Raw genomic sequence first — 17229 nt, forward strand, 5'->3', positions numbered from 1 at the left:
AATTACTTTCATATCAATGGATTTATGCTTCAGGTGTGCCTCAATTTAAAAAAGCTTGAGTTTTGAAGGTTCTAGATCCCAACAGATGATATTCGCGCGAAAGATGATCCCCCTATATCTTGCCAGTCAAGCTCCTACCTTTAGATTCGTTCAAATTTTGAATGGCACATCGAAAGATAATACGAAGGGTCGTCGTAAAGTCTGCGCTTGTTCCGTAAACTAAGAAGAAGCAGCAGCAGCAGCAACACGATAGTAGAAAATAGCCGGACGAGATTTAGCGATTTATGCTCCGGCCACGCCTGCATTTCGTCTCTCCTATGAGAAGAAATTGCTAGACGCGAGTGTGGCGCGGACGGCGGACGGAGAGAAGAAAATCTGGTTCTCGTTCAAACGAAAACAGTCCCGGTGTGTAGAACGGTCACGGCATATATATATACGTTACGTATTTGTGGTGCACGCGGACCTTTGGCGTAAATCTCATGTCGGAAAAACTTCCTCACCATCGTCTATTCCCTCTCCTGTCTTCTCTCCTTCGCCCCCGATCTCTCTCTCTCTCTCTCTTTCGCTTCTCCTCTTTCTCCCTTCGGATTCCCGCGAACGTTCGACTCATTCTATCGTGGGCCATCCACCTATCTGTCTCTTACCTCCCACGAGAAATACATTCGCGATTCCTCCGCTCTCTTTTCTCGCTTTCGTCTGTCCGGCTTTTAGCTTTTAGTCAGCCATTTCACTGGTAGTTCTCTCGTGTACCGGACGAAAAGAGCCGCGATCGGCCGATGGTTGTACTCCGCTCGTTACCGTTCAAGCTTTTCCCGTTTCTTATTTCTCTAAAGAATCAAGGCACCTAAGATCTGCGGCATCTGGGAGCGAATTTTATTTCTTTGGCGCTGCAATGATTATTCTCAATTCTTTAAGATTCGCAAGTACATATATATATCTGATATTGATAACGTATAACATACTCGATATTCTAATTATTATATTGCGTATTATTAAAGATCTATAAACCACTAACCTTTGAAAAATAATCTTTCTCAACGTTTCTACAAAAGGAGCATCAAAACTTTGTCGAGAATTCACCAAAGAACATTTACAGAAAGTACATTTAGTGACAGAGTTTCTCTATATTTTGTCTGCAAATAGTTTTTTTCTTAATCTGTTAAATTATTTATTTCCCTTGGATACTTTTATTTCAACTCTTCCAATAACACCTCCTTTTCTGACTTTCGATGTAGATATCTCAGTCTTTTATTGCGCTCCCTCTTTCTCTCTCTCTCTCTCTCTCTCTCTCTCTCTCTACCCCCCATTCCTTCCCTTCCCTCCCCCTTTTCTTCTTTTTCCGCCCCACGACACCATCTAGGGCTCTTTTCTATTTTCTTGCGCATTTGTGCTGATTCCCTTTCCTCTTTCAAATTTATTTTTCTTATGTTTCCCAAGTCTCTTTCAATCTGAGTTCTCTTCCTTAGAGCATTTTAGAGAAAGAGTTCTTCCAGACGGGTGGAACAATTGACTCATATTAACACATACTATTAAACATATACAGACTAAAAATTGTTTTTTATTTTTATTTTAAGTGTTTGTGAATAATTTCCAAAGAAAAATTTTGTTAAATAAAAAAGGATTTTGTAATTTATCATATCTTTGAAGTTTAAATATTTTATTATTTTTAATATAAGGGTCTTATTGAGATCTTTTAGTATTTACTATCAAAGAAACATCCATTTGAAGTTGGCCAAGAGAGTCTCCAAATAAATAGTAGTGCGGGAAATTTGTAACCGAGTACTACGTGTAAACATCACGAGAGCGTATGAAATATCGATTTCGTGGATGCATTGTCGCTACATAAGTGAAGTTCGACTTGCCGTATGAAGCGCTAGGAAAATTCACGTTCTCACTCTGCAACCGTCTTACAGATGCGCTTTGTAATGTTTGTCCAAGCTTTTCAGTGACCCAAGAGACAGAGTGAAATATCAAATGTAACGCAAGCTTTTTTTTTTAATAAATCTCGATTGATACACGATTCAGAGAATACGAAACCTTTTTACGATGTATTTACAAACGGATGTAGGTATAGCGTGTTCTTTAATATTATAGTGGAATAAAAAACTCGTGGTTTTTATGGAAGTTCTGTTTTATATTAAAGTTATCAACGATTTTTTTTTAAAAAGGTAAATTGAGAGAAAAAAACTTTTTTTAGATGGAAAAGCGTTACTAAAGCCAATGGTAACTACACTTTGTTTAATAGAAATTGCTCCAAAACTGTGTAATTTTATTTCAACTTTGTATGGTAAATATGGCAGATATTTCGTATCAATTTATCACACTACTGAGCTCTTATTTGCTGGCAGTATTTTGACACAAATAAATGTATTTGATTGCTATTCTGATATTGACTATACTTAAAGTCTAAATATGTGATACATGTTACGTTTATAATAATTTGCGACAATACTTATAATTAAATATTGACAAAAATTATTTGCATTTATTGTACTATAATAATCGTTTAGCTTATTTGTTTCAATTTACCGTTACAGTTATTGTTAAAAAAATATTTGTATATCTCTTGTAATAATAACAATAGAATATAAAGAAAACAAAAGGATTAAAACATTTTTCAAATAATTTATAAATAAAATTTTTGCACGGAGCATAGCTTAATGTAACTACACTTAAATTCACTATAATTTTTATTGCCACAATGCAGCGTGAAACATTATTGTAGATACAAACAGATTAATAATGCTTACTAGATCACAGCAGGAACTAAACAATGTGAATACGTTTCCACTGTACCGTTTAAATCACGCTGCATTGTCATCGTTCTTTCTCGGCGTATAATTTGGCGTCGCGTGACTGCGACGTCTCAATACGACGGTACTTGATTCACCATTATTAACAAGTTGCAATCTGACAGTACGCTTTATACGGTAACGTTGTCACTTTGATCATCTTCGAGACAATACTGAAACACTGTTGGAGATCGTGCTGTAAAACTAGCTTTTCCTTTGCCATTACGAGCTACAGAGAATTATTGTGACTATTCTATTCCTTCGCTGAAATAATTGTAATTCTTAGTTGAATTGGCCCAATACAGAAAAAATAATTAAAATTTTCAATGTGATACCAATTGAGATGAATGACAAACTGAAACTTTGTTAAGCTTAAAGACTTAAATGAAATTAATCTTTTAAGTATTGGAACAGAACGTTGACGGTCGGCGTAAAATTTTTATAAATATTAAGTAGCATTATCGGAAAAGTTGTTGTGATTTGTATACTTTAGTATTAATGAAAGAATACTCTCTGAAGTAAATGTAACGCTCTTTTTATATGGTCTTTCAATTTGCTGTAGTAATTGAGATGTTGAGAATGTCTCCTGATAAATAAACTTTTAGCATCTAACGAAGAATCTAATGGAAAATTTGTCATTTTTTTATTTATCATTACAATTGTAATTGTACGCGCGCGTCTTTGGAAATCGACCGCATTTTAACACGTGAGACAGCTTGATGCATTATTAATCGGGACAAATAACGTTACTTCGAAGTGTCATTACTTTGATCGCATCACGTGTGCGATGCCGGAAGCAGACGTGAGTCGCGATATACGATGTATGTGAATTTTCCCACTTGATGCGAATTATGCCACAAGTGTATACACGTACGTAGGTGAAGCGCAAAATTATCTCAGGCAGCACTCCGCAATTCTCGTTTCACGTCGGAATTCACTACTTGTACAAAAGCAAGCCTCATATCTAGCAGACGCGGGATGCAGTTGTTTGTTAGCTGTCTCAGCGGCACATCGACTCATCCTCCGCTGATCTCATTGACTTACAAATTGTTCAATTAAGAACGACCTCTATAAACATCTGTGAGATGTATTTTAATAATGTTATTCAACAATTTGTGCGCGCATGACACGGGTAATTTTTAGAAATTGAGACTGCGATAGAAGTTATCGAAGAACAAAATAGTGTTCTATAAAACAAAAAGAGAGAAACCGTCTTGGTTTTCTTTTATGTTGGATTTTAAACACAATTTTCTAGAACGTAAAATAAATTTTTTTTTCGTTTATTTATATTTATACTTATATTTTTATCTAAACGTAAACGTATCGGAAATCACGTGGATGAATAAATAGACATGTGAATGTTAAACCACAGAATAAAAATAACAAAATGCGTAAATCTAGTTATCTCTTTGTTTGCTTACTTACTCGCCTATTTACACCTGTATCGATGTATTAAACGTATGGCACATAACTTCCACTGCGATTGCGATAATCCGGGCGATGGGACGGTGAACGGTGCATTGTCACGCAGGAGCTCATGGCATTGTGTCGTGATCGTTGCGAAACAATGTCGGTGGGAGGCGAGGACCGTGCACAGTTTACACTCGAAAGTTTTCGAACTTTGCGCAAATTATATCGCGACAGGCCGAATGTGCGAAGATGAAATTCGCGGTCGTTCCCCGCGGTGTTTCGCAATTACAGCAATATCTCACGAAATTTACAACGGAAAATCTCACCGTGTAAACCAGCAAGTAATTAATGAGTATGATTATATCGCAAGATTATATATATACGCGCACCGCGAAAGTGTATATCTTTCTCGCATATCGCGATATAAGGAGCACATTTAATTTGTTTGGTTTCATGTTCGTGATGGTCACGCGGCTAATATTGTTTATGGGACGTACTTAAAAGTTAGCACACTTTATAAAAACTGAAAGAAGAATTATTAGATATCGTATATTTCATTAATATACTTTTTTTATGTATATTATATCAAATATACATATTCTTTAAAGATTATAGGGAAGAAAAAGATTATGTATTATGCGTTATATTATATTGCAATTAATTAAAAATATTTTAATTAATGAGCAAAGCAATGATTCATGTAACATAGTTTTTTAAGGATGTAGAGATTAAGTTATAATTAAATTTCATTGAACGCTGTAATTACATCTACTTACGGGCTGTTATAGCTCCATCGAACGAGATTAGAGCGCGTTATGTGCATGTTCATATGTGCGGAATAATCCTGTCACATCCAGTGCCTACCTTTGATAGTATTTGTCCGTATTAACAGCTGCACTATATAATATAGATATCAGTATCTATATTATTATAATCAATTGTAAGTGAATAATAATAAAACAATTTATATTATTATTATTATTAGTAATTCTGTATTCTGTAATAAGATTCTAAAATGGAATTGATGGTAAATGAATCTATTATTTTACAAAATTTATACAATTTATAGGAAAAACAATTTTTTTAACTAAAGTGAGACTGTCTTAATTCTATTAAATTCTCTTTTTTTATATAATACCAGCTATGTATTTATATTAATGTCTTGATTGTCATATATTAAATATCTGAAGAAGAATGGCGTGTGATAACTTATAATGGAAGTTTTCTTACTTGCTACAAATCAGGCTGTTATCGTATATTTTAAGTGTGAACACACGCCTACGTCTTCGTTATTGTCTCCTGCGGCGCCTCGCAATTGTTTTCTCGCAAAATTTATGGCAATGCCTCGAATTATTTCACGGTAAATTTTGATATTAAAACACCGAAAACAAATACATTATTACGTATATAAGATATCCTATTAAGAGTGGAAAAGATTTTGATATGAAATATTTGGGAGACTATTTTCAATAAAATATTATATCTATGAATATAAATTCTATCCTAAATAATTAAAATCAATGAAGAAATTTTCTAATCTAAAAAGATATAATTAAATAATATACCCAAGTTTATAATATACAAACTTAATTTGTTTCTTTTTTTATCTATTGCAAATAACTATTTGGATGATAGAGAAAACATTCGATAATTGCTAAAATAAAAAAAAATCAATATCTTCTAAATTGATTTTTTATCCTGGATGGGCTAAAAAATTAATATAGAAATTAATTCTAAATGATATTAAATAAACTGAAAATAGTATATGGATTGTCATTATTGCGCGACTATGTTTATCTCTCGCGTCTTGTTACGATACTGCTTCCTAGTAGATGAGAATAGATGAAGCGAGGATACGTGGCAAGCAAGGAGAGTAGAGAGAAAAAGAAGGAGACTGGAAAGAAGAAAAGATCCAGGGAGAAACGAACGAAAGAAATATAAAGGATCCTGGAAAGTACGTGAGACTCAACCAACGTCTCGGAATACCCAACTGCGGGCTGCAGTGCATCGAATAGTCGTTTGCGTCGAATAGCCTCGCTGCGTTTCAATTTCTTTACATACATTGTCGCATACATGCACGAGTTGCGACACTGTCGCGTATTCGGGATATTACACTGTGGTCGGCCGCGGCGGTCTCGCTTGCAACTTTTTTAATTGTCTTACGCTGCGCCGAGCGGATTTTCCGATATTTTTTTTTCGACGTCTGTACACGTTCGCGAATGCAGCTTACACAATGAACAACTCGAAACGATGTCATTACAGTTCAATGACGAGCATTCATACCGCGAAACACGCGTATGCAAGTAGAAACTGTCTTTTATCGGACAATTACAAAATTCTCACTTTAATATGCTTTTTTAAGTAAACGACTTTAATATAATGGTTCAAATATATTAGAAATATTTTTAATCCAACTTTTTGAAAGGAGGCTAGGAAATTATTTAAATTTTACAAAAAGAGAAAAAATTAGACAGGAGACAAAATAAAAGAATCCATAACAATACGCAGATCCCTCGCTTGTCCTACTCACTTTCCAATCTTCTATTGAGTCAGTTTATCGTACCACAAATTCGCTCTAGATACGAACCGTTCGTAAAACCTGTAGGTCGCGAGCAAACTCAATCACGGTACCACAGCACGGCGAGAGACAAGTACGAACGACGAATACGAGATTTCGGGCTTTTTTGCATCGATACGACGTTAATAATTCTATTACCCTGCTACTATTACTCTATCTCCAGGTCGGAAACAATTGTAGTTCCCGAATCGTTACGTAACTTGGATTTATTTGCAAGAGTGAATAAGTACAGCGCGGGTGCATCGTCGTAATGTTTTGACATTTGTCACAGAGATGATATCCAAAATATTGTATAGTGCACGACGAGTATACGGTAAACATAAATTGATACATCAATCAAAGAGAGAAATATTATTATATTCGCGGTAAATCACGATATCAATATTTTCACTTTGAATGAAGAGTTTCCCATACATATCAAAATCAATATTGAACATGCATGAAAATAATATTAAACAAGAGATATATCATACCTGTGGTGGCAATAAATGGAGAGAGTGTCAATCTCGATCCTGTGAGTAATTAGGGCACTGACTGTGTCGTTGTAATACAAATCTGATTAGTTTGTTACGTTGTTAATTTTATTATTAAACATTTGTTTCTTTAAACGAGTACTGAAATTAATTAACAAGCGCATTATTTGTATTAGTTACAAATTGACTTTTACGAATTTATATTTTGTCGAAATTAATTTTTCATTACGTAGGTCACACGTAATAATTAAGAAATATCAGTGGAAAGTATTGAAATCGCCAATTAATTGTAATCATCGCATAGTATTGATAAAGTATATAGGTCACACTCATATAATTGATTCGATATAATTATTTTATTATCATTGTCGACAGTCGTTTCAGCAAATGGTCAAAAGTCTGGCCGATACAGCCAGACAAATTATATTGTAGTATTTCGATTAACCATTAATATAGTTAAAAAGATACGCGCACGCCGCGGTAATTACGATTGGAATTAGTTATTAAATTGCTAATATCTTGAAATTGTATTGTTGTGGTACTGCCAGCTTATATATTTTATATATATATATATATATATATATATACAGGCGCACGTAACGCATATCCACGGACGTATAAATGCAAATGAATATTTCCATAGGAAGCTGTTGCATAAGAAAAATCAATTTCCTGATAGGAAGTTTCGAGCCGTTCCTCGCGTCTCATGTTTCCGGGAAATGGCGTGACTGACATTAAATCCTTTTTTTTTTGCGATACTCTTCATGTCTAGTCGAGTGATTCATTTATCTTGACGACCTCAAATTACGTTTGGACTACTTTTTGTATGGAAAAAACATTTTAAAAAGTTGCACGTTTTTATATATTGTACATGATACGCAAAACCGTTGTAATTTAAAACTTCTTGTCTGTATTCCAGGATGGAGCGTACGTGAAAAAGAGCGATATGGATGGTTTGGGACTCTGTCCTTACGATCCGCGACACAATAGCACAGCGGTTTTCGCCGGTAAGTTTCTTCTTTTACAGTAATTCGAATAATATGACTCAATTATCGTATAAACTATACATTATCAATTGAATCGATGAGATTCAGAAACCACGTAAATCAATATTTTTTAAAGTTAAATTTTATTTTCTTTAAACATTGAACAAACTCCGGAAAAAAAATTCTAAAATTCTGAAATTCTGATGAATTTTGTGAATTTTGATATACAGAAAAAAAATTAAATATTCTCTAAAATATTTATTGTACTCTCATTGTCAGATAAATTCAAGTAATATTTCAAAGAATAGATTTTTTCGCGGACGAAAACGATCTTGGCGCGATCAGTTGTGATAGTAGTATTATCGAAACATTTTAACGTGAAGCCCGTGCCACTCTATGCAGCTTCGAAAACCGTTTCCACCCGCGGAAAATATTTATCGAGGACATTTTTATTACATTTTGAAACATATGCTGTGCACTACATACCAGATTTGACGGGCGACGCGTGGCTTTGACGACAGTAAGTGCCACTTGAGAGATTCGACCGCTCTACAACGAGTGGAGTAGGTTGTGAGAACGAGAAGCTCGACGCGAATATCACGAGTCCTTGTGCATTCCGCACAGAAGCGATTGAGATACACGCATGATTTGCGTCCCATCCAACGAATCCGATAAATATGCGTGAACAATTTATGACAGACGATTCTTAAAAATTATTCCCCCTTTTATCATGATGCATGTGATCTGTGCGTGGCGCGATTTCGTATATATCTTTTTCCATAGTTTCCAGAGTTTATTTTTTTTTTACGTCAGTCTTTCTCTATTATTATTGTAATTCAGTCTTATTTTACTTATTAAAGAGAGTAATTTTATTTTTATTTGAATTTTTTAAATTCATAGATAAAATTTTGCTATAAAAAGTTATTTTATTTTTCAAATAATTAATCTATAACAATTGTATGCATCTAAAAATCTGGCCAATTTCTTTTCCAAAGAAAAAAAAATATCTTGAAACGCTTTGTTTATATATTCGATAGATTTAATCTTTTGCTTGTTTGTAATATTTCTATTTGTTTCTCTTAAAGAGTTTCTTCAGACACTCTTTATCCTGCAGTGAACTTACTTTTAATATGTTTACTATCTTTAGCATGAGAAGGGAGATCAGTTCATGAAAACCGTGTGCTCTAGTTACGCAGTATGTCCTCATTGCCCCAGTTAAGGGTTAAAGATGAATGGACTTTACACGTGTTAAAGAATCGTTAAAGAAATGACTGGTTCTGAAATTATTCAGAGATGCTCTATATCTCTTTGTCAGATTCGTGAGAAATCTTCTATTATTACCATTGCATATATTCATTAATTTCAATTTTATTATCTTAAAGATAGACAATTTTGGATAGCAAACAGTAGTGAGAGACATTTTACGCTGTGTCACGCCACAATCCACGTACATTTTATTGCTTTATTATTTTTTATTATTATATATTATTTGTACTATATAAACATAAATAAATATAATATACATGTGATATATATTTATATTTATTAATTTTTCTCGTTAAAAAGAAGACATAGTTAGTTTAATTATCTAGAATATAAAACTGTGTGTACTTAAATAAAAATAAAACTACATGTGATAAATAATTCAGCTTGTAAATAACATAATTCATCAATATTGGAATACTAATTTAGAGAAGATGCGAGAAGATATAAAAGTTTGATATAATTCGATAAAAATATATTCTACATTTGCACGAAAAATTGTGTGATGTATAACGTGCAGGTTCATACGTTGAACGTTATAATTTGCTGATTACGAGGCACGTGCGCGCGTCGTATGTTCGCCAAAGTGCAACGGTAAATCAATACTCTGGCAAAGCAAACGATGCCTTGCTTCAATGAAGTCGTTTTACAAACATGTTTGAAATTTCTACATGTAAATGGCGTGTCTATTGGGGCGCATGATCGAAACTGCAAAAGATATTATCATCTGTACATTTGATCTTTGATACAATAATTGAGATTACAAATAAAAACTTAAAAAACACGTGAAATGTGTGAATCCTAAATCTTTCGTAGTTTCTTTCCTAATAAATGAATCGTTCATTTAAAAATTCAATATAAGTCTGTCTTTTGGAAAAATAAGATATTAAAATTTAAAAGTTAGTATTTTTAATATACTATCTTTTAAATTTCATTTTTTGATTTTTCAATATGGATCGCTTTCCATATCTAATTGCACATTGTGTATTAATGAGGTATAAACAGAGCGAAGGACAATATGAAGTAAAATATAATAGGACGATATAAATGATTAAAGCGTGTACACGCACGTGCTTAATAACTTATTTATTGTCTATTATTATAATATAGATTATAATAATAGATATATTATAATAAAATATATGTACATAATTAAAATAGTATAAATTTTTGTTAATTATAAATTATATTAATTATAAATACTTATGTTTATTTTATTCTGATAAATATACACAGGTTTTAGATTTTTATATAAAATATTTTGAAAAATTAAATTTAAGGTGTATAAAAGTTTATTTTATTATTATATTTTATCTGTCTTTAATGTAACGCTTACTTTCAATTAGTGATGTAAATTCATTGAAATTAAAAAAATTTGACCGACTATTATGTTGAATTTAAGAAGTGGAATAGTTACGAAAACATAAATGTACACCTTGTTTTCATTTTATTATGCACAACATGTAGATGAATTGCGGAGCGTTTTCAATAGATTAAAGTTTAAAAAAGTTGAAAATTCATTGTTTGAAATTTCACGCGAACAGAAAAACTTTTTAAACGTGTGCTTTTTTATATTATTTTAAATATACATTAATTTTTATAATATTGTATTGAAACTTTTTGCGATTTTCTCACACATTTTAATATTCGCTAATTTGATAAATTTACTCCACAATTGATATATATTATTGACATATGTAATACATGAATAATTATTATTGCAGATAGTTTTTAAATGTCTTTTGCAAATCATTTACGTGGGCTAGTTTAATTTGAACATGCAAACGGTCTTTTCCGCATTCTTTAATAATTTTTGCGAACTTGGTTTACTTGCTCTAGAATCTAAAATATGATTCGTAAAGTGATTCAGAGTTTTCTTCTTAGAAGATATATATTCTCTCGTGGGAAATATAGGATGCGTTCTATCATCGTATCCGTTGATTTTGGGGTGATCTGACGGAGTCTTGCCGTTTGGAAGGTCTTCTCTGAAAATTTCGTCTCTTAGCTTTACCAATAGCTTCTTTGTACTGACACTGTACGTGCTTATATTGCTTCCACTTCAAGCTAGATACCTCTCTTCCCTATACGCGTTGAGGAATTTCGTCATCTTACGAAATCCTTTTAGGAGCTTTATTCCCGAATAGCGAAACCTTCAACATTTATTTTCGTAGAATCAGACCAGGAATATTCGCTGGTAATCGCAATCAAGTGTACGTTTGCCCATACAGTTTTTATACATACAGAGAATATTGTGTAAGTACGTTTAATTCATTTTTACAATTTCGCCGTTCTATAATTATTATTAAAAAAAAAATATATATATATATACTAAAAGCATTTGCCCCTCCTTTTTCACGCGTAAAAAGACATTTCTATGAAGAGCAAATGCAATAAAAAAAATGATATTTTGATTTTTATCTTTAAATTATTTATGATTTATTTTATATGTATATGTTTAAAAATATAAAAAAGTCTACTTGTACATACAAACTAAGGAAAGGACAGTTTGAACACATGTCAGTTTTAAATATTTTTAAAAATCGTTTTTCGATGGAAATTGCCGTTTTTCAAACAAAAGCTGTATTAACTGCGCAGCTAGATTTCTCATACAATACAGCATAGCTTTTGTTTGAAAAATAGCAATTCTTTAATCGAAACTCACGCGAAAGACATTGTTATTCAAAACCGCTTAGTGTTCGAAGCCCTCTTCATTCCCGTGTTAAAATGTATTATGCTTTGTTAGCGGCTCTATTCCGCCTTTCAGCAGCCCGCGACCCATAGCTATCTTGCCGAAACTTTCGTCAAGTTTTCGCGGAGACGACGAACACCGGCGTAATGCATCAGCGACGCAACGGTGCATTAAATCATCTCTAAGTATAGCGCGTACGCAGCCCTAGATCTCAGCGCGTTACGTGTCGCTGAGATGCGAGCGCGAGCGGGAGCGGAGGGATGCTGCGCGGGGGTTGCTCCGTTGTTCGCGCGCGTACGTATAGCCCAAGCCTCTTTCCCGCAGGTATTACGCGCGTGGCGCACGATATTCGCGAGCTTCGGCGTTGCCACGGGCTCACCGTAGATTTGTAGCCTGCAACGGGCACGTTCATCCCCCTAAGTCTAACGTCTGCCTCGCCCCCGTTATATATGACCATCCGGCCGCTATATACACTTATCGCGCGCATACGTTGGCCGGCCTCAAATCCCATCGTGCTTTTTGAACGTGAAATATGGGAGCCCCGCGAGGAGCCGCGGCGCGGCGGGGCGAATCCTTCGAGGATCTCCTCTACGGGAACACGGGAGGAAATGCAGTCGCACTGTAGTATACCCCGTTGTGTATACTCGCGCATTATGTACTCTGTACAAACACATATAGCGATCAAAATCCATGGATTTTTCCAGGGGGTTTTGCGACCGATTGCGCACGACGCTGAGAAAAATTGTTCGCGTACAAGATTATTCTCAGGACGACGAGCTTTTCTTGAAATAAAAATTCTCTAACAAATTGAAGAGTTTATTTCTATGCACGTGCACAGATTTTGCGTATGTGTTTGAAAATTAAATTTTTGAGATCGGAACTCAATTATTTCGTAGAATAAAGCATTTGTTGAAATTTCCTTTTTTATAATCTAATTGAATTATTAAAAGCTGGATCTTTTGTATCGTACGTACATACATAATATAAGCATATATGTGTTCTAAACTTTTTTTTTTATTCTATCATCCCTGAGATAAAATATCGCGTAATTTATAGGCATTATTAAGATATGTCAGTTGTATTGCTACTGAATAATTTTATTAATTAATTGGATACCAGCAGATACACATAGTTTTCGATTTACAGTTTATTTTCTGGATACATGTATGCTTATGTTTACTTATTTATTATCCATGATATACCCAGTAGGTAAAACGATAACAGAGTATGCCAGTAACAGTATATTACAACAGATTGACATCAATTGCATCCGCATTACGTTGCTGGCGAGCTCACAACATAGCATATCGGTGGTAGAAATCGAGTAGATCTACCGAGTACAATATTATGACAGAGAGATTGACGGCAGAAGTCGAGCAGATTTATTGTTGTATAAACATTTAAATATTACACATTGATCTATTACCATCAGATTGTGCTCAGCAAATTTACTCGATTTCTACAACTTGTGATTACATTCAGTTAGAAGATTTTGTTTGATTTTTGGTGAAATTCTATCAATATTATTCAGTATGAAAAATTTTGCATTAAATCCGTTACTTTCGTTATGTTCTTGTAGTTTTGCAAGATACATTCTCGAGGCTTGACTGCCTAAGTTTGGGGAAACCGTAAACATCGTGTCTCAAAGTTGCTCCCATAGAATGGCAAGAAGAAATTTATGATTTCGAAAACGACAGCGAGAATAAGAGAGTTAAATCCATACTCTTTAGAGAAAGAAATGTGTTTGAAAACTATGCAAAGTTATTCCAAGCCGTTCCATATCCGTAGAAAATAAGCTCCTCAGCACGAAATCGGTTTTACAACACCACTTCAAAATTGCATGCGAATGTCAGTTTTAGAATCTTGATCTTCTCGCTTATACGAGGATGCAAGCATATGTAAAAATTAATTTTCACTTACATATATGGTGTATCTCCATTCTGGAGTCGTGTCCTCTTTTGCATACTACGATTGAGAGATGTGATATGAAATACAAGATTGAATAATTATTTTAAATTTTATCGTCTAACAATATTTTTCTTTTGATTTTTGCAAATATATTATTTTTTTCGCACAACGAATTGTGATTATTTTAACGTTGGTGTAATTATGGCATAATGGTAAATAAGATATGTAGATATATTGTATTAATTTGGACGCAAATATTTGTTAATTTACGTAATATATTATTCTATTTGATTGGTTCATTAAATGGATGATTTATAAAAATAGCAATTATTTCTTATTATTATGTGGAATATAAATTTCATCTTTTACAAATTATAGTCCAATATTATATTTAATATATTCGTTCATTGTATGTATGTACTGCGCTTATTCTGGCTGATTCTATGTGTACAATGCTAATGAAAATGTGCATATATGTCTTTGATAAAACTTAATTTTAACTGGTATTTCAAACACCTGTTCTACTTCATATTTGCATATTCTATTAAATTTGAAGTAACAATTATAATTCGATTATTTTAACGAGAAAATATTACTGCAGATTTAATATGAATGATATAATTATTATGAAAAGATACTCCTCAAGTTAATTATCGCAGATATGCATATCTGTAGATCATTATTAATTTTCTTAATGTAATTTTTCCCATTCAAACTTTTTAATTCATTTGAAACAGATTTTCACTTTATCTTAAAATATTGGATTAATGTAAAAATATAATCATTTACCTTCGATTTTTGAAAGAAAATTAGAACTCTTTTTTTAGATATAAAAACATTTTTAAAATCAGAATATGTTCAAATGTTAAAAAATTTTTTATTTTAAGACTAGCTACTTTTATTTTTCTAACTTTGACAAATATTTTATGATAAACTCTTCTTTTGCAGCAACATAATATTAATAGAACTAGAATTTCTGCAGGCACTCTTTGGTGATTATGTATGTCCTTCTAAAATGTATGTTCTTCTCCCGTTTAACATTAATATCATCATACTCCTTTCCTCTGTGCCAGCCTTTCGCGTTTAAATTCCCTTACGGAATATACGTTGTTCGCACGATACCACATCTATTATTTTCTCTTCGAGTTGTGTGTGAATGTTGTTATAATAGTAAAGTTTTAATGAAGAAGCAAATACCGAGGAAAGTCTCAGTATAAATATTTATTAATATACGATAAATTAATGAAATAAATGTGGATAATAATAGATTTTTATATCATTAATATTTATGTTAATTTTTTAAATTAATTACCAAACCGCGAATATATTTTACATGTAATAAAAGTAAGAATATTATATATAAACATAAATCGTGAAATGTTTTAGAAAAATTTGTCATACAAAAAGAGAGAGAAATAATTCTTCATTTAAGTTTCTATTTTAAAATACTGTTCGCCTTTGTCAATGCAAGTCTTACAATGCAATTCTAAGAATCAATTTCTTTAAGCTCTGGTACTACCGGGTCTTACATTGCTATTTTCTATTGAGGAATTACGAAAGAAAGAGTATATCGAAGAGCAGAACTGAAATCGATTAATTAAAATTAGACAATATTGATACGAAATTTACAGACTGTTAAACTCAATTTTTAATAATCCGCTCCGTAGAGCTAATGTATGCGTTTATACCGAAATTAATATGGAAAAGTCATGAATTCGAGAGGGTGACTGGAATTAAGCTCGTATAATCGCCCGCGTAGACTCAAGATATGACATCGTTCAGGGGCTCCGCAAGGCCTCCCGTCGCGCCGCGCGTCGGTCCTTCGAGGACTTTGATGGCGGGAAGCGAAAGTTGGGTCGTGCCATAGAACGTCATCCCGGTGCGTGAGCACACACGTGAGTCACCCCTGCGGAGATAGTACCGCCGACGTAAATTCAACGGGCAATTTCCGAGAGACGCGTTAGTAGAAGGATGAATTAACCCTGAGAGCCTCTGTATAACCATCGACCTGATGGCGCTCGTTTAGCTTGCAAATGTGGAAGGTGCGCGACTGACTGACGGAAACGTTTATGCATGTTTCAGAGGGACAGTTATACGCCGCGACGGTGGCTGACTTCTCTGGTGGTGAGCCGCTGATTCACCGGGAGAAAATTCGCACCGAACGCTCGGATCTCAATCAGTTGAATGGTAAGCTCCTGAAAATCCGAATACGGGGCGATTGCAATCAAAGTAAAGATAAAATGTCTTGATTTAATTTCTTTGACAATCACACGATTCTTGTTAATAGAGATTTGCTTCTTTCGTTATCTAAAATGAATTTTAATAAATGCGAGCATAATAATAATAGAAACATCAGAATTATGTGAACATTATGATATATCATCTTTAAGAGTAAAAAGAACATTTCTATCACACGATAACGACTCAAATTACCAAACCGACAATTTGATTTTGAAGCATCACTTTATGTAAATATCAGGCCAATTTATTGAAATATGAATTTATAATATAGAAATTATAATATAATATAATTATAAGAAATTATATTTTAAATTATGTAAATTGATACATTATCATATAAATTATGTAAATTTGTAAGAAATCAGTTGATATCTGTAACATTTAGTTTGGATCTTATCGCTAACAAACGAAACAATTTTGTTTTTATTATTAAATAAATAACTAAAAAATAAAGTAAAAAAATTTATGCTATATAATGTCACATCTATTGAATAAATTCGATAATCAAATTTGATCTAATTATTTCAGGTCCCAACTTTGTCAGCTCATTTGCGTATCAGGATTATGTATTCTTCTTCTATCGTGAAACAGCCGTAGAGTACATGAATTGTGGAAAAGTAAGAAATTATGACTTTTTTATTTGATATTTTTTACTCCCGAATAAATTTTGTTAATTATTTGGATTCACTTCTCTGATCACTTTAAGAAAATTCATTATATAATTTGGAGATATATAAAGAACTGATTTTAATTGTATCCCATACATGCACATACAAAATGCACGTGTATGTAGGCTTCTTTTTATTTTTAGCTTGTCATACTAAACAAATTCTCTTATACTGTTCTTGTGTTGAATGTTTTAAGTAAAATCACTGTTGTAGTATCTCTC

General features: G+C 33.0%; 1 protein-coding gene across 2 annotated transcripts in view; it reads left to right on the plus strand.

Moving 5' to 3' along the window:
- Positions 1-17229, plus strand: part of LOC105450002 (semaphorin-1A-like) — a 204588-nt gene that overhangs the window by 179754 nt on the left and 7605 nt on the right. For both annotated transcript variants that reach the window (XM_011689537.1, XM_011689538.1), the window contains exons 6-8: positions 8173-8260; positions 16182-16286; positions 16869-16957. In XM_011689537.1, the coding sequence (XP_011687839.1) occupies positions 8173-8260; positions 16182-16286; positions 16869-16957 (282 nt within the window). The remainder of the gene's footprint in view (positions 1-8172; positions 8261-16181; positions 16287-16868; positions 16958-17229) is intronic.

This window comes from Wasmannia auropunctata, unplaced genomic scaffold (genome assembly GCF_000956235.1).
Source record: "Wasmannia auropunctata unplaced genomic scaffold, wasmannia.A_1.0 LD336069.1, whole genome shotgun sequence".
Taxonomy (NCBI): Eukaryota; Metazoa; Arthropoda; class Insecta; order Hymenoptera; family Formicidae; genus Wasmannia; species Wasmannia auropunctata.